The sequence below is a fragment of the Halyomorpha halys genome, unplaced genomic scaffold (assembly GCF_000696795.3).
Source record: "Halyomorpha halys isolate HHAL.00 unplaced genomic scaffold, Hhal_1.1 Scaffold584.1, whole genome shotgun sequence".
In the NCBI taxonomy this organism is placed as follows: domain Eukaryota; kingdom Metazoa; phylum Arthropoda; class Insecta; order Hemiptera; family Pentatomidae; genus Halyomorpha; species Halyomorpha halys.
The window spans coordinates 176,944-197,338 of NW_027116544.1; the positions used below are offsets into that span (position 1 = coordinate 176,944).

The 20,395-nt window shown below is 28.1% G+C and overlaps 1 protein-coding gene across 4 annotated transcripts in view; it reads left to right on the forward strand.

Annotated features, from left to right (window-relative positions):
* Positions 1-20,395, forward strand: part of mbl (muscleblind) — a gene marked incomplete in the record, with an annotated part of 373,017 nt that overhangs the window by 45,366 nt on the left and 307,256 nt on the right. For 3 of the 4 annotated variants that reach the window (XM_067053292.1, XM_024358835.2, XM_014426555.3), the window contains 1 exon segment: positions 12,941-13,410. In XM_067053292.1, coding sequence (XP_066909393.1) covers positions 13,225-13,410 — 186 coding nt within the window. 4 annotated transcript variants of the gene reach the window in all.

The following is a 20,395-nucleotide window of genomic DNA, read 5'->3' on the forward strand; positions in this document are numbered from 1 at the left end:
TATAAATATATAATGTTCTTCATTTGTATATTCTATTTATGTTTTAAAATATAGAAATGTATCAGTTCAAATTTTATCTTTTTAAAATATCGGTTAAAAGGGATTTCTTTCCCAATCTAGACCATTCTTAGTTCTTGTTTGCTTATTTTACTTAACTCAGGATACATAAGCCATGTAATTAATTATAATAAAACTAGTGTGATTATAAAGTTTAAAAAAAAAAGACTATGAAGGTTTCATGAGGTTTTACACTGTTATTGAAACATCATAATTTATTAAATGTAAATTTTTATCAAGATAGGCAATGACAGATTTTACATATTTTTTGAAAAATATTTCTCATACGCTAAAAAGTCGTTAAAAGCTATCAAACAATTGCAAATTAGAAGATCGTATGAAGTAGATTGTAGAAAGATAGTCCGGGTAGCAGTCAATAAAAGTATCAAAATAGTAAAAGAAAACTATTTATTGTTAACCAAGATAGTATTCCCTATAATTGAGTTAAAAACGAAGTACCACCGCCTAAATCCCCAATATACGTATTTTTATAGATACACAAAAAAAAAAATTGAAATTGCTTTGTATTCAGATTTTTTTTTCGAAACCCACAAAAATAGTGTTGACTTCAAAACGAGCCCACAATCGTACACTAAACTTGATAAGTCGGTTAGTTAGTGAAAGTTGCTTGATGGGAGCACCGCATACAATTTTTGAATATATGAGTGTAAATCATTTATCTAGTTGGGTTTAGTGGAACTATATTCCATGTTAAAATTTTCTTTATTTAGAAACATTAATTATTCACAACAATGCATCTTTAGGTGCTTTAGCATTGTTGTGATCTTTTAACTTTTTTTATTAAAGTTATTCTCGTTAGTCCAATATTTAATATCTAGTGGCTACCCATTGTTGTCATATTTTTGTTCCAATTTACAATAAAATATTTAAAGGAGATTCCATAAATTTACCTTATAAATTATTCAATAGTTTAAAACGCGTTTTCTGAACTTTTTTTTTTCTGCCGTGGCTTTACCGTATCCAATCTCCTAAATTCTGCACTGACTGATTATAGACCCCGCTGTTTACCAACACGGTACCCACTTTCTCCAGTTACAGAAGGCGGTGAAGTGAAAGGACCGCGTAAGTTGGCAAGCCTCCCCCCTCCAGAAATTAGTTTAAGGCCATTAGTATGGCTTTAATGAGGTCAGCCCTGTATCGACCCCCCACCACAGTCAGTGCCGCTCCGTGAGTGCTAGCAGTCAGTGCTCTGTCTTCTTGTGCTCTAGTTCTTCTGTAGTTCTCCTCTCTTCAGAGTTCTGTGTTCCGTCCTCCATCGGTAAGTCTTGGATAATATCCTTGTGTTCTAGTTCATATCGTTCTAGTTCCACGTGGCCATGGCTGTCCTAACCTATCTGCTACCTTCCTCTATAACAGAACTGACGTGGACTTGATATTTAGTTACCGGTTGCAATATTGAAAGTAATTTTTAAATTTTAACTTTATTCCCTCTTTAGGTCTTTATTATCTATGCATCGTGAGTTATATTAACATTACTGTTAAGTAAACAATTAATACCCAAAATATTCACATTTTGCATTTTACTAATGAATACCAGTGTATAAATAGGGAATTAAATAGCACTTAAACATTTTCTTTTAAAATATTTTATTTCTCTAAATGTTTATGCATTTTCTAAAACTTAAGGTACTAGTTAGAACTTGCTGTGCAATAACTATAAAGTTACATTTACATTAAATGAAAGATTTTTAAATTATTATCTAATATAAATAATATACTTTATTAGATAGTTTTTTTTTTGACTACTAAAGATTCAGTCCAAATTTATTACCTTTTTTAATTTAAGGATTATTTTATTTCTAAAATCCAATTTAATTTTACAAAATTCAAAGCATTCCGTGTAGATAATTTATATATATTTTATATTTTCGTAAAACTGTTAGAAGAATAAATGTATACTAAGTTAATTTAACTGAATAAGACATTTTATCAGCAAAGGAATCTAAATAATAAATATTAAAATGACAAACTAATTTTTATATTTTTTTTATCTTAATATATTTACCAAACTATAAGATACATGGAAATGAAGTAATGGTTAAAACCTGTATTACAATATAAATGCTTAGGCAAATTTACATTAAATGGACGATTTTTTCGGTAGTTCTTTTTTTTTTTTAATTATAATTGAAATAATTTGATAGTTTTTTACAATCACTTTCAATAATATTTAAATTGTTTTATTTTTATTAATCTTTAGGCATTTTCCAAAATTTAAAGCAATCACTAATCACGTAATAGTAATAGTCCGTTATAACAGTATAGCTATCTCTGTAATAAATATCGAAGTAACAATCTCTCTTTAGTATTTTATACATAACGGAAAATATCTGAAAGTATTAAGGAAAAGAACAGATGTGTACTACGTTTACGGAAAACATTAAACTGTTGCAACATGTACATTCATTATTAGGATTGTTTTTTGGCTAGATAGGTAATACAGTACTCAAGTGTTTCTCGATAAAAGTGAAAATATCTCTTTATTGCCTTTAACTTTTATATAACATTGTTCTTCTTCACTTTTGTATTAAAATTTTTGTTCAAAACTGTCAAAGTGCTGTCGTTTTGAATTTTTTAATTTTTATCTTAATAAAACAAGGAATTTTCTATGAAAGACAAACCTTTTATAAAATCTAACAAAACCTCTTTATAATAAATAAATTCTGATATTCTCACATAGTTTACATAAACTTTGATCTTACCGTCATTTCTTCTTAACATTTTCGTAGATAAAATTTCATTAAAAATGACAATTGATTTTTTTATAAGAGCTGATGAAAAAAAAATGTGCTTCTTATACCTACATCAACATTCTGTTTAAGTTTTTTTTATTGCAGAGTCAACTAAATGGTGAAATAATAGAAATTTAGCTGAGCTTATGAAAAATTAACTTTGTGAATGAAAATTATATGCTTCTTTCATCAATAAATCATGTGAAATAAAAAAATTAAAAATTTCCTTGCTAAGCAATTAAAAATCTCATTTTTTTATTTCTATAGCCACGTTTTGTTGTGTAAAAACAATAAATAATATTAATTCAATTTGTCTCTTTCATTGAAAGATTAAAAAAAATTTTTTTTTCCTGGCTTCTCTTACAATAAGAGACGTCTATTGTTAGACATTATTTAAACGCTTCACTGTTCTCTAAGAAGGAATATATTTGTTGTTTCATTCATTCTTATTTTTGTATTACATGGTGTAATAAAATAAACCCACTTTATGAGGCTGGGTGGACCCTGTAGGGTTCCTGAACCCACTGGGTTGACTCACGACTACAGTAACAAAATAAAAAAAAATATATGTCACAGCCAGATTCAAACCCGAGTCCTAGGAGTATCACGGTACCTTACCACTAATCCACTTTGCTCCCATTGTATCACATGTTACTTCATAAAAAATCAGGAAAATTAAAAAGTAAATATAAAAAATATATGATTCAATCTATAAATTGATATTTTTTGCATTATAAAATTTTTAATAATGTTTTTTAATTGACCTCATAGTTTTAAATTCACGTTCAACATTTTCTAGCGTTAAGAAGTTAAATATTGAAGTATGCGAAATTATTTTTGCATATTGTGGTAAAACAATGAATTGATAAATTAACATTAGGGTTACTTGTTTTCTATTTTTACTGAGTAACGTTTTTTATTAATTTAATTTCTGGTTCCAAAAATCCTCTGTGATTTTACTAATTCTAAAAAAAAAAAATCTTAAATTATTGGTGTTTAAAATTTAATGTAAATAAAAAACTAGTGGAAATACCTTGTGAATAAATTTTTAATTCCTTGAAAATTATTCAAATTTTGGTATATGTATATATATTTATCCTTAATTAATATTTATTAAGTTTTTTTCTCCCTCATCTATATCTTGATATAGAATTGATAAGGAAATGTTTAATATTCCCTTTATTCAATTATTGAATAACTTTTTTTTTTCATTTTTAAAATACCAGCGCATCTAAATATCTCCAAGTTAAAATTATTATTATTTGTAGAAATGTCGATTTGTTTATATATTCACCGTATATTTTTTGGAAGATCTTTTCATTTGAATAGTCTCAGCTTTTTGTGTTTTGGTTTATAGTCTTATTATTTTAATATACAATATAAAAAATACCCTTTGTTTTTAAACAGCCTTAATCAACATTTATTGCAACTTGTGAATCCTTATTTTATTTTGTAGTGTTATCTTTGTTATTGATCACTAAAAATATATATATAATTTTTCAAATTATAGTTTCATTGGAATAATTCAATTCATTTCGGTAAGTTAAAATTGTATTCATTAGAGCTATTATCAATAAATATTTTTCATTCAATTACTATGCAATACCAATGGTTTATTTTTAGAATTCATTAATCATGTATGATTAAAATTCCTGCCAATCAAGTATAATAGGATACATCTCTGTCTCTGACTCCATAATTTATTCCAATGACACACTTTTCCAGGAAGATTTCTCAGATGAATATTATATGAATAGCTATGAGCCTTTATATATAGAGAGATTTTTGAATATCCAAAATTAAAGAAGCGCTGGTTTGCAACATTCTAAATTTTTTATTTAAAAAAAGATTTATACTATTTATTACTAATTATTTTCTGTAGAAATCGTTTGTATAGTAGCGTATCGAGTAGAAAGTGAAAACGATTCTTCGTTCTGGACCGTTAGAGTCTGGATAATCAAAACTCGGGATATTCTCAACCCATTGAATCTGTTATTTTGTTGAGTTTTGGTCAGGGTTTATATCTTTTTGTGTAGACCCTCCACTGTGTATTCTTCTGGGAGATAACACAATAGATAATAGAGGAAATGACAACAACAGTTATAACTTTTTTTCTTTTAAGACCACTTCCTCTGACACTAAAATGAGCTCTGTGGAGAGTTATAACAGTGGCATGACATTTATGTCAAGTTCTTCTGAAACCATTTTGTGGCTTCTACTTCATTGTGTTAAATTAAAAATTGATTTAGTTGAATTCTGATGGTGAATTTACTGAGAAATATCGTTTAGTTATATTTTTCAATTATGGTCTAATGGTAACTGCGTTTTTTATGATAGAAGGAATTACATTATTGATCGCTTCTTTATTTGCATAATTGGTAAATTAAATCATTCTTTTTTTTTAAACTTTAATTATGCAATTTGATTATTTTTAATACAATATAATACACAAATTTAAATCACGCTGGTTTTGTTCGCTTTGGCTTTTGTTTTTTATACGGTCCTTTGTAATGAATATTTTACGTAATGTGCTTTTATAAAAATGTTTAATAATAAGCGGCATTGTTCCGAGTTATTTAATGAATCCATTTTTTTATGTGTTTCCTATTCGCCGGATATTTTTAAGTTCTAATTTATTTTAAAATATATAAAATAAGGTCAAAATACTACAGCTTCAGTTTCTTATTTTTTTATTTTTCTTCATTATTTTCAGTTACGAATTTTTGTGATTCCCATTAAAATTGTAAGTTTTATGTATAAACATCAGAATTGATTAAAAACTCGGGCCGTTCGCCGTTGCTTTTCTGTAAGACTGCTGAGCAAATGCTTTAAATTGGGTACTAGGGTAACAAGTCACACCGTAGTCCTCTGAAATAAGCATAACATTCCGCCATTTTGTTTCAAAATGGCAACCAATGAGAGGTGTCGTACGTTCTTTCTTACCTGCATTATTAGAGATTGGAAAAATTAGTGTTTTGAAACTATTATAACATACTAAAAAAAAAATGATTCAAATATACTTTTTAAAAATCAAAACTGTTACAGACACATGTACGTCAATCATTATTAATTAATAATTGAATAATAGCAACCGCTGCTAAACAATTTCCTATTGTCTTTTGTATATCCTTATTAATCATAAATAAAGCCTTATTTATTTATGTTTTCAAATTGTTTACATTTTATCTCATAATAATAAGATTGTACAGCTTTAGCGACGACCACGAAATTTTACTCGGTATCCATTATTTTGACTCACAGGTATTCTGTAGATTGCTATACATATATTTTTTACATTACCAGTTATAAAGATACAAAAAAATTCTTCTTTATTGTTTTTTTTTTTTTTATGTACTTTTCGTTTAGCATCGAACACAAATTTTAATTACCTCATATATTGATTTAAAACTGTATATACAATTATATTTATTTACTTGAAGGTAGGTGTATCTAATTTTATAAATAATGAAATTTAAAACCCATAATTCATGAATCTAAAGACAAAGGAAGAGAAAATTAATTAGTATTTCCGCTCGCAGAGTGTTAAAATATGTATAAGACAGCGAGTCTTAGCCAAGTGAATTTTCTGAATTAATTTAATTAAATACCTTACTTCTCCGACTTCTTAGTAATCCGGGATAGAAGATATAATTAACGGTTATTAATAATATCCTTTATGGGAGTGTATTAATTTCAGCTGTATATTCAGCGCCGCCTGGATATCTGCATACTGATTTATTTACTTTTGATGTTCATGTAAGTTTAAAATGAATCCGTCTGAATAAACAAATTCAATTTTCAGTATTTGTTTTTTTTTCAATGCATAAGCTTTTAGGCCGAACATGAACATAAATTTAAATATTGGATTTTTTGTTTGGAAAAATCCTTTTATATTATCTAAAGTTATAGCCATAATTGTTGAACACTAAAATTAATGCATATATTTTGTAAATGCATGCATAATGCATTTCATTTACAAAATATTTTTAATTTTACTATTCATTACAAGTTCCAGTTGATTCCTGTATCGACTAATTCTGATCTTAAGGAACTGACAAAATATCTTAGGGACCTCTCATTAGATATAACATTTTATGAAATAGCCGTTGATTTTAAATTATAAAATATTTTAATATTAATTGTCACGAGTGTAATCAATTAGGGGAAAAATAAAAAATAATTAGTTCTATTTTCTTTACTAATTAATAAAATCGCTTTTATCTTAGTCTCTGATTAACAGGATTGGATAGTTTCCGAACGAAGATAATATGATACTCCATGTATAAAATGTTTATTTTAATCGATCGTATAGTTTTTTTGTTTTGTTTTTTATTCCCAAAATATAACCTATACTATACTATTGTAAATCTTATTTTAGTCGTTGGCAAAGTTCCCCCTCTTAAAATGGCACTCTCCCTAGGTATTGTGTTTGTGATGTGGGTGAATATATTTCTATTCCTTTCTCGAACTCGAATTTTAGTGCGATAGTTTATAAAGTTTACTAAATATTTAAATTATTGATGCTACTAAGTTATTCTGAATATTTTATTTATCTTACTGTTTAATTCTAGGAAATGTGGCTAACAAAATAAATTAAATAAAACCGTTCTTAGTATCTTATTCAATTAACATTATTTAGGAATATCTTTGTCTTTTTTAAGAATATAAGCACCTCTGTTTGCCGTAATCTATTTTTAAAGTTATTCACTCTCCTTAAAAACTGGGGTTTTAAATTCTTCAACGAATCCAAAGTCTAATCATGATCCATTGGATGGCTATAAATTCGGTAAATGAAATTCCTACTCTTTTCACTCAGCACAGAGTTCTTTTTTAAAGACTTCAGTTTCCTTGTTAAATCCTTGTATGTATGTGACGTCATACATACTTCATTTCCCTGTTGTTGTTTTTTCTTTGCACAATCCATTAATCAGAGTCCGATTAAACGTGAAACACAAAATATAATTTTCTATATAAAAATAGAAACTTATTTGTACTTTGATTTTTGAAAAAAAAAAAAAAAAAATCTTTCTCTTGAGAATATGCAACCTCCTAAAATGTATCGTTGAAAATTAAGAAAATAATCGTTATTAACTATCCTTTTTTTTTTTTTTTTTTTTCCTATTTATAGATTTGATGAAAATTGGTAATATTATTTTTTTTTCGAAATAGGTTACTAAAAAATCATTAAAAAAAAAAATGGATGGCCTGAAAATTAAATGATACTCATAAAAAAGTTCTCGATTTTGAAGTTCAACACTTAAGAAAAAACACTTTAAAGGTTTTCTTGGGTTCAGTACTTTGTTAGTGAACAGTGCTTCTTTACAAACGGCCATTGCTGAGAGCTGATCCTACCAGGATTAAGCTTAACCACAGGTTTTTTCCTCAGCTCATCGAAGGGTCATATACCCTAATATGGATTCATCCTGTATTTATGGCTGCAGATTATTTCCTTTGAATCGATCCATATAGGTTGATAGAACAGTATTTTTTTTTACTAGTTAAATATCTGATGCACCTCTTATTTTTTTTTTTTTTAACTTATTTAACAATTTACAGTTCGGTTAATTACTAGTTAAGTCTTATTGTATTTAGTAAGGTATTTTACTATCATAATTTTTTTTTAGTAGTATTTATAAACGCCAAATGCCGAATGATAATAGATAATTATTGCTAAATCCGTGCATGACTGAAGAAGACACCATGGCATTTATGTTAACCGCCAATTTGCGTTAAGTGCAATGATGGCTAGCTATAGAACTAAGGAGGAAACGCTTAGAGGCCTTGAGCTCACTGCTATGTTTAGAATTTAGTCATACACCGACCTACGTGACTTTTTTTATTTCTCTCATGCGGGCGCGCCATATTGCAAAAAAAAAAAATACTTTTTTGGTAGTCCGCTCACGATTTCGGTGCCGAGATACTGCATTAATGGTTTATGGTAATTACCGTGAAATAAATTTGATACAATGTACGAAGCGTACTTTTCAATTTACATCCTCATCATGACTAGGTACACTTTGATAACGACCCATTGTTTGATGGGGTCATGGACCGCGAATTCTGCCCACTGAGGATTGCTTCGTTGCTAAATACCGGAAGGACAAACCCATGTTGCCATTAATATTTTTTTTAAATTTATTTATCAGTATAACTATTGTTTATTTAGTGTGTAATTAATGAATATATAGTAGTCAAAAGTGTTATTTTACATTTTAAATTCTAATACAGACATCAAATATTTTTTTCAAATGAATGACCCTCATTGATAAATTTTATACTTTTCAGAAATGAATCTGAACTATTAAACTACACTTTCGAAGTTAGTATTACAAAGTACAGTTTTAGTTTATTTATTTTATTTTTTCATAAAAACTTAATCTAAAATTCTATTTTACTATATTATTTAAATTATAACTACTAAGTACTTCCAAAACCAGACAAGTTCATTCTACATTGTTTTTTAATTAACGATTTTATCTTGTTATAAAAGAATTTGCTTATCTTAACTTTATCACTTGGTAAAATACTTCTTCCAAAAATATTAAAGTTATATCGCTGATTTGCTTGAATAGAAGTACATCTGACAAAAAAAAAAGTTGTGGTTTTATTTAGAATTGGACATATTCTAAAGATAGTAGAACGGTTTTCTTTACTTTGATCGGCCTACACATTTTCCTAAAGCTAGTAAAGAAAAAAAAATTAGAGCTGTTACAAACCTTACTCCTTACTAAGGTACAATTTATGGAATCTTCTGACTGCAATAAAAAAAAAAAATGTTTGCTTTACCAATCTTCAAGCAAAGAGGCGACATGTAAATTTAGAAGTTCTTTTAACTTCTGATGATATAGTACCGAAACTGTTTACAATAAAAATTAGAAATTTTATAATGAACTTGGTTAGTTTTGAAACTGAACTCGGCATATTTAACAGACGTTTTAATAATAGTTCCATTATCGTTTAGTAGTGATAAAACGTTTTTTTTTCGATTTCATTAATTTATTTATTGGCATGTATAATAGAATCTTTTTTGGTAAAGTTTTATAGATTATAGTAATAAATGTATAATTATTTTAAATAAATAAAAAGGGAAAATAGAAATTAAGACACTGAATTCACATCCCAAATAACTTAAAATTTTATTGCCCACTTCATGTGAGGGATAAAGGGAGGTTCTACGAGACACCAAAGCTTCTTTCTCACTCTGTCCTTTTATGTTATTTTGCTAGTTTTTAATTTATTATTAAATTATCTTGTCTCTAGCCAGTACAAAGGAATATCAAATCACAAAAGGCCCATACAAATTTATAATCTTATATAAATTACAATTTAAGTGATAATTACAATTTATATGTTTACTAAAAATGATGTAATAACATTACGATAGAAATGTTATAACTTTCCATTATACGATTATGTGCACAATTAAATTGTAGGGGAGAATAATGAATTATTTGTTTGGGTTTTGAGACGTAAAACGGGCCATCAAAGCCTAGTGGCTGTTATTAAATGTATAAAGGCATTGTATTTCAGAGATAATAACAAGCATTAAAGAGATCATGGCTAACAATAGCATTCCTGAGAAATATTTGTGTGTATATTTCATGCAACTAAATAATGTTTGTATTGTTCTTCAAAACTTTATTTTTCTATTGACAAGAATACGTTTACTGGCTGTAAGTGGAAAAATAGTTTTTTTATTATTATTTTTAAGCCCCATGGGTGTGTTCAATTTGATATAAAGAGGTAATAACAATAGGTAGATTTTTTTTTATTTGAAATATATTTTAAGGGGAACTGAGGAAACAAATATATAACAGATATGGATATATCCGGTAATATAATATAAATATATAACGGTAAACTAGATTGTGTCTGCTGTTTGATGACGCAACACCAGTTTTCTTTATATTAATATAAGTTAGTGGTCCTCAGTCTGGTCTATTTACTTCTGTAAGCCATCTTTGTATATTTATTAATTACATGATATATAATAATATCAATAAACTGTAATATTAAGATATAATACATGGTATTATATTATATGAAGATATTATTAAGCGTTACACATCACTATATAAATTATAACTCTGATATTAATTATTTTTAAGGTTTGAGTTTTATAATTTGATCGAAAACCTGTCCATATATTAGTTTACCTTATAGTTAAATAATTTTCTTGACAACAGTCCGATTATTAGCAAAATAACAGGCCTGGCCTATAAAGTTATCATAGAAAACATCAGTTGAAATTTTGTATTTTTTATAATTTTACTATCATTTGTTGTTTTGATTTTGATTTCGTTTTCACCGTATTTAATTATATCTGTTCAAAAATTACAGCGTGCCTCAATTTTAACCTGTCCGTGCCTTTCCTATTGTCTATCAAAATTTCATTATATTTATTAATGCCTGTTGTAAGTAATATGATATTAATTTATTAGAGGCAATAGTCAGTACAGTAGAACCCCGCTAAACCGGCTCCCAGTCTGTGGTGAAATAAAGTAATTAAAGTTCGGTAAAACAAAGTGAAACAACTGAGTTTGTATCTACTATTAATTATACTATAGAATATGTATATTTATTAACCAGCTCACCTACTCAACTGTCCATATCCATATTTTGTTCTCGACTTGAACTGATAAGCGAGGTTTTATTGTATTGCCAGCTGAAACCGAATCTTAATTCAATATTACGTCTTTCAAATAAATAATATTTCGTTCTCAATCATGCATATGTGTGAGGATACACTACCTGGCCTACTCTTCCATCATAATAATAATAAGATAATGATAATTTAATAAAAATATTTCAAGCTTCCATAACATCCATTCTTCCAGAATTACTATTATATATTCTGAAGTTTCTCGTCTTATGTAACTTTCTTCTAAGTTGTAGCAAAGAACGCCTGCTCAAACCCGGAGTTATGTTCGTTATTAAACACAACATACTCCAAACTCCCGAATGATCCTGGAACTAGTATTAGGGTAAAAGCCGATCTTATGGGAAGTAAGGACGGTTCTTCTATAGGATGTAAGAGGCCCCTGGGGGTTTAGTTATTGGTCTGCTAGGGATAGAACTTTCCCAATAACGACTGCATTATACAGGGGCCGGTCTTCGCTCACGAGTCGCTTCCAAAAACACTTTTCTCGCTTTATAGCTGATTGCCAAACCGAAAGTTCTTCTCTTTTTTTCTTTTTTTAGTCGCAATATCTTCCCTATCCAACTCTTTTATTTACAATTTTGTTATTGAAACCGCTCCTGGCCGCCTTACAGTTCAAGACAACTTTAAGGAAAGTTAGCTCAAAGGTAGTCTGATTGGAGGGGACTCCAAATTTTCATTGATTATCGAGAGTCGTAGACGAAGTTATCAACTTTGTTATCTAATCTAGTCGGGCCTTTTGAAACTGAGCGGGAAACTGAACAAAAGGAGAGTGTAATTAAGGATAGGTTTACTGTACTAACTAAAGGATACAACACAATACAGTCACTGAGGAATATTCACTGAAATGCAGATACAAGGCATTGCCTTGTTTTCGAGTATTGTTTCTATTTACAGAATCATTTTAAAAACCTTCACATCTAAAATTGTTGAGTAAACTACATATGCATCGTTCTATAACCGAAATAGTATAACCTTTAAAAATAATTTTAGTAGCCACATACATTATACTATAACTGAATACCGATACTTTATGTGCAATATATACCCATGCTATCATAGTGGATCAATTTGCATTAAAAATTGAATTTATTTTTTTAAATATTTAGACTTCTTGAACCATTTATTAGAGTCAAAAAATCCCAGCTCCTTTGGAGTATAAACGAAAGAAAAAGTCCCTTGTTAACACCATGTTGATATCAGAACATTTTTTATACCAGTAACTCAGGTACTTGAACCGGGTCAGTATAGTATACCATGGACTGCTGTGATCATTTAGAGAACCCTGAATGTGACTGTCAATTCTTCGACTTATACCTTTAAAATAAATTTATCTTGTAATTTTTTGTATCTAGCATTCTTGATATCTCATTTGATCTCATTTCTAGTGTTAAATGTCACTCTTATTCAACTTGCTTACTGTTGCATGTTCCGCAAATTATTAATTTTTTGTTTTGTTTGTGTGTTACAGAGGCGCCATACCCCGCTGTAGGCGAACCCCAAAGGATGCGTTAGAGCCCAGAAGTGATAGCCAGTCCCTGATGACCTAAGATCCCGCATACCGACCCTACACACCCTCACCCTTACCTGTCACTATATCTCACACTATCACTCTCCGTCGTCTAGTCTTATCTCTTCCTCTCTAAACGTACTTCTTGTACAACCCATCCTAACACACACACGACACACTACACTCACACACTCACACTATTTGTGTCTTTTCCTTGATTGCCAGTTATAAGAGCACCCGTGAACATGGCAATGGTAAACATGAACAACCTGCTCAACGGGAAAGACTCCCGCTGGTTGCAGCTCGAAGTCTGCCGGGAGTTCCAGAGGAACAAATGCTCCAGGCCGGACACGGAGTGTAAATTTGCACACCCCCCGGCCAACGTGGAGGTGCAGAATGGACGGGTCACCGCCTGCTACGACAGTATTAAGGTAGGATAAACTATTATTTATTAACATATATTTATTAATTATTGGTTCAATTTTTTTTAATGAAGGTTTTTCAATTTGAAATCCGTACGGAGTGAAATTTTGATTTAATTTCAAACTTTTTTTGTTGCCATTTATTGATTATTGCCAATTATATGAAATGCAAAAATTGACTTATGAATAGTCTTCTGCTTTTGTAAAAGTAGATAAATTGGAAGTATGGACTACTTAGGCTTCATGAACCTCCTAAACTAAACGTAAATAAATTAAAAAAAAAATTAAGCATACTGGTTAAGAAAAGTTCACTTTTCTCAAACTGTCTCAACTTTAAATGATTTTAGTTCTACACGATTAATTGCAAAATATTTTATCCCTACCCACCCAAAAAGTCGCCGTTTCTATTATTTGAATCATAGGTCATCAGGCAATACCTACGCGTATCGTAATAATTAGATACCAATCGAAAGTTTTTTTTTAGCAAAAGCTGTTACCGATGTGTGATAATTGGAATAAAACTTTTAACAGATCTGAAAGCAGTTCAATAGAATAATAAATGCACTTACTTGAAAAAAAAAAATTAAAGATGCTTTTAGTTATATTAATTTAGTTTCGGAAAAAAAATTATAGTGTTTAATACATTGTAGGACAGCACTAAAATAAGGAATGTTTAAAAAATGTGATGTACCCTTTCATATATTTTCTATGTATCTATAATTTTAATTTTAGAATAGAAAACAAAAATACTTTATTAATTCAAATATGTTGAAATATATTATGTAATTTTTTGTTAGATCATAAGGCTTCAGTCTCTTAAATATAATAAATAATAATATTTATTTTTAATAATTTACAATGATTAGTCTTATTCAATCCCTATTGTATTTGATTGGAAAAATTAATATTATTTAAAAAATTGGATAGAAAAATACAAAACATGAAATTAATTCACCGAATATAGTGTCTGAGAATAATCTGGTATATAATAGATATTTAACCATAGGTTAACTAACAAATTTGTTGAAGTTGCACAATTATCGATGTGCTTAAACAACGGATCCGCTCGGTTAAGCCCTAACTATGCAAGTTATTCCAAACTGTACCAGCTCCAAACAACGCAAGGCAGTTTTGACTGATTATGCAGATAAGGTTTTCCACATATTAGTTAAGTTCTCAACAATATTTTCTCATTATAATTAATAATCATGTCAATAACTGGCACCAATATAAATTTTTACTTTCTTAGCGATATTCCTATAATTATTAACTTTTATTTTTCATTTAATCTGCAAAATTATGTTTTGTGTCGACATCATTTTTTGTTAAGGTTTGTATTACCTTATCATTTTAATTCTCAGTAAGTTACGACTGAAAGAGCATGACCCAGAATTGCGGTCGGTGTAGCGAAAAGGAATTTCGTGGCTCGGTTTTTCGAGTCTTTTGTTATTCGATATCCTAGCGCAGCCTTGTTGCGACAAAATTCAACACGACTGTTACGCCACCCGCAATTCTATTGTTGAGCCTTTGTTCATAATTTTTCTGTACTTTTTTAAACTTTCACCTGTGAAAATGATGTTTCATCTGTTACTCCAATCAAAAGACAATTACGTACAACTGTATGAGCCTTATGAAATCGTAGGTGAACCTTCATGAACAATTTCTATATTTTCTGAACAAATATTTTAGTTAATTTTATTTAGATTTTACATAGAATATTGATTTTATAATTTCAGATCACGGATATATATATATTTTTTTATTTCTTATCCTTCTTTTTTCTCTTTTGTCTATTAAGTAACGAAATAAATTTGGAAAAAATTTGTAGTTATTATATCGCTAAATATGTATCTATAAAAAAATAGAAAATTTTTAGTCTTGTGTCCATCTGCTTTCAGGCCTAAAATTAAAATATAATAGTGTATAATAATAATTTTTTTTTATATCTTGGACGTTTATCCTTCAGCATTTGTCCTAGTTTTAGCATTTGGCCATTATTGGGTATCACAAATTTTAAGTATACTTTTTTTTTTTAATATATTGCAGCTGCAATGAAGTTATACCAATGAAAAAATAAATTTAGAACTATTGTGTTTTAATTTTTGACTTTTATTGCTAGATGGGAGAATAAGAAAAAATAATAAAAATGTCAAAACTAAAACAGATTTTATAGTAAAATTTGTTTTATTTTATATGTTCTTTCTCTTCATATTAGTAGCTGTATGTATTATTAATGTCGTTTAAAAATATAAACTTTATTAATTAATGACAGAATGCCGAAATTAAAATGCTATACTTAATTTTTCTTCTTCTTTATATTTATATTAAACCTTAAAAATTATAAACTAGTTGAAAAAATATATAATTATTCAGCTAAAGTTTTGTTTGCTTAATAGGTTAAAACTAAGCACACCTTTTTTTAATAATTTAAAAAAATTGGTTTTTGGAACAATCATTGTGAGGATAAATGGAAATTTTATATTTTTAATATTCAGCTCTGAAAGGATACTGGCAGTAACAGTATACGGTTTATTTTTAAGGCAGAGTTATTGTTTTACAAGTTACAGTTGAGCTTGTTTGCTAAAAGAAATTCTTCACGGAACATGATGTAATGGGTTATATAACAGAAAAATGAATTTCCAACGACCGTATCGCATTCCTTGGCTCAGTACTTGAGCTCTGTTCGTGCATAACTAAATATTATTTTATTTTTATTTCTTAAATCAAATATAATAATGAACAGGAATAAATGTGTCATAATTTTATTAAAAGGTGCATTGTATCAGATGAGACCTTGCCTGACCATATTGCATATCTTGAAACACTATCTATCTAGATTTCTCAAGAAACGATTCGTCACTTTGGACCCGAGACTAATGAATTTAATTAAATACCATACTCCACCGAAGGCATTGGTACCCATTTTCGGTCCCTCCTAGTGCTAACGAGAAGTAATATCTGTCCATAAATGGCCTGACATCTGATTTATTTACGAAATCATTCGATCCAGCCCCTGATGGACCCTAATGGCCTAGGGAGTGTAATGCTTCCGGTTGCATCACTTGGGTGACATAAATGTCAGAGCCATGTTCCCTTCTACCTCTCCAATGACATGTAGTTAGGATTTCGGCTTTCCTGTCTTCATTAATGCATTGCTTCAAAATGTCTTGAATATTAACTTAGAAACAATGCTATATCTCAACAATTGGTAGCAAGGTGGCCATTATTTACATCTGAGAATCACTACGTCAGTAAGATCAGTTTGTAAGAACTCTAATCCAGAATAGATTTTTTTAAAAATCACTCAATCATTGTGCAAATGGACAAAAAAAGCTAAAATATTGCATTTTTTTTTTCTTTCAAATTTTACCAATTTTTATTATAAAGGAGTGATTTTTCGAAAATGTTCTTGTATACATTTATGAATTAGAAATTTCGATTTTCTTCAATTTAAAACCAATCTCTGTAGACCCAATAGTCTTTGAAACACACTTTCTTAAATCATGGAAAATATGAAAAACAGGCAAAATAATATTCCGATTATTTTAAGTTATGAAAAAAATATATATAGAGAGAATTTATTAGTATCTCAATTAATTCAAAAACAAGCTTGAAGTAGGAGAATAACTTATTCATCTATAAAGAATCATCTTTATATTTCTAACCTTAAAGTAAGATTGTTAATTTATTAGCAATTTAAAACTGCTAAAATTATCTTTGAGCTTAACAATAAAAAATCAGTTATAAATAAGGTATTTTTTATTATTATTTTCTTATTCAATGTTTATAGTTTTTATAGTAACAGTCGTAAGGTTTGAGATGGTTTTTACTTTTTAACAATTATTTTTTAAATAAAAAATGCAAACATTGCAGTATCTAACTTCATTTAGCAGTATTTTAAAAAAAATAGATGATAAAACCAATTTACTTATTTAGTAATCAATGTTAACAATTGGAAGAATGATATAATGCTAATTACTCAGTAAACAGTCTACGCTATGAAGATTAGTAGTCAAGGTTGTCTTAACAAAATAGCAATTTAAAACTAACAGTAATCTGTTAGTCAACACTAACACTAGTCTGTAAGCCTTCTTATTCTATAGATAAAAGGTGCTATATAATTGTCAATTTCCAAAGAATGATCTCAAAATGATGATTAAAAAAAAAAAAAAATAAGTGATTGTCATAGATATGTTGAGGCAGTTTCAGTTAAGTGATTTATTTTTTAGAATGGTGTTAATATTACTATTACATAGTGGAACTGTTGACGTCACAAGGATTTATGTTGAATGGAATAGTTATAATCCAATCAGATATGTACATATAAAATGATATTAGCAAATAAAACTAATCATTTTACAATTAAATAATTATTAATTTAATTTATAAAGATATAAAATGGTGTTTAAATTTATATTAATTAGATATATAGCTTTAGCATGCCTTGTTCGTTTGCAGGTTTTTATATTTACTAACAGAAGCGAATTGAATAATAATTATTGAATATTAAATTATATAAATAATGTTAAATATTTTTTTAAGCATTGTTGCAGTTGAGTTTTTGTTAAAAAGTTGAGAAAGAAAAAAAAAAACTTGCTCGATTCAGCTTTGCTTAGAAAAATCCAATTGTTTGAAACGGTGAAATGAACCAATTCATAAATAATTCATGGTTTTTCAGCCATTTTGTATTTCCACTTTCAGAGCCGACCCTACTAATCATAAAGCACCTGATCTAGATTAGCATAGCCCCTGTGTACGGAATATTTTTACATCTTCCGGCCCCTTATCTATCACTTATCATACAGTCAACTCCGAAACAGCCCAGTCAGCGAATAAATTACTCCAATTTATCAGAAGATTAAATAAATTAGGAAAATTGTTATCAGGGTAATGCGGTTTGAAAGTCAGCCACGCAATTAACCCCTAGCGTAGTATCAGTGTTCATGAAAATTGATAAGCCCAACTAACCTAGCCCATAATGAAGCCTGCGGTGTCTTGGTATTTACTAACTTAATAGATTAATTAATCCATGTATTATCAGTCATTTTCATCCGTAACATAAATTAATTAATAATTAACGTTGCTATAACCATGTACGTGTCCTCTAAACAAATTTATCGTTTTATATATTATTTATAAAATACGTCCATAAGAGATTATTATTGGAATAACTTGAATTCCCGAATGGTTTATTAGTATTCAAAACCACGTATAATTTTTCTTCGGTTTGAAATAAAATAATAAGTAATAAATATAAAATAAAAAAATCTCCATCCTTCATCTCGGATAAATTTAAAATTAATTTTAAATATTTTTGTTCGTTCCAGAACCGTACATTTTAAAATAATTTGAGATTGTTATTTTATAAGCTTAAATAAAGTAACAAATCTTCATGATGAACTACTGTTTTATAGTTATTCATTTATAAATTAAAGAGTGAGCATTCTTAAATTATTTTTTTTATAATTGTGCCAAAATATTTATTAGAAATGAGAATCACATTTTATATATAAATACATGGTTAATAAAGTTTAATTTTAATTTGCTACTTAATTTTTAACTAAATAAATAAGCAAAAAGACCCTCAGGTAGCCTATATATAGAAGGATCTTACTAAAAAAATTAGTATATTAAAATAAAAAAAATAGTAAAAAGTTATTATTTTATAAAATATGTGTTGAAGAAATGTTGTTCTTATTTCTTGTTTGGATTAATATAAAACATAAAATAATTATATTTAACAATAACAAAATATTCACCTTAATAAATATTCTTTAAAAACTTTTGTGGTTAAAAACTCAAAAAGATTTTATTTAAATATTTCTCTTGGATTATGAACACGTTTATATTAAGCTTACCGGATTATTAGTTGTAAACATACTATAAATGTGTCATATGCTATTTTAGTGTAGTTTTTACACTTTCCTAAAAGCAATCTTGTAAAATTATTATGGATGAAAATCAATATTACTGGAATAGAAATTATTGTTAACAGACACGTTAGAAAACATAGTGTAGCTTGTTTGTTGACCGTAATTGGACACCTCAGTAACGGTTGAGCGAAACTTGTTTTTGTAGTGAAAAAGGAACTATTCTTACCGCTAGAGGGGTTCACTTTGGTTTGTTATTGCGAAATTCACACTTTAATCCATTAACTGTTAGTTAATTACTGTATTTGAGATAATTGGTGTATCTGAACTACCTTACTACAATGAATTGGTAAGGCAAAAAACAGGTAAGTATAAACGAGAAACAAGAATTAGTTTCACTATATGAAGGAAAAACCTTCGATTAGTCTTAATAAGTTTTTTTCCATGTTGTCTTTAATTATGAAGTTTTACAATTAAATTCTGTATTCGATTTTTTTCTACAATATTTATTATTTCAATAATAGACAACCGTTAAAGAAGCGCGGTATCTTCGTCATTAAAACGAATTTTGTTTTTATTGTGATTCACAAATATAGATTAAAAAATAAATGATAACAAAAATTAAGCCCGTCATTATGGGACATAAGTGGTCTATTTTTGTATTATTAAATAAAAAAATATGAAACCGTATTTGATTCATTAAAAATTAAAGTATAAATTCTACTATAAGTAGAAGTATATATAACGAATAAGAAAATGTGTTGACTTATATTTATGATTTGAATACGAAAGGATAAAATTATATGGGTTGACATATGTCCATTACATAATTTTTAAAAAAAATTGACTGATTAATGGGTAAATTCCGGTAAGTTGTTTGGATATTAGAATAAATTGAAAAGGGTCAATTATTCCTGAAAAATAAAATATGATACTTAATATTCTATTTTTTATTACAAATCATCATTTAATGTGTAATATCTCTTAGAATTATGTTCGAATATAATTTTAAAGAGCTTGCCATGTTTACATACCTCCAAATCATGAGTAAACTTTTTTTAAATGAATATATTTGAAGTATAATTATATTTAATATCCAAAGTAAATATCCTTTTATATATATA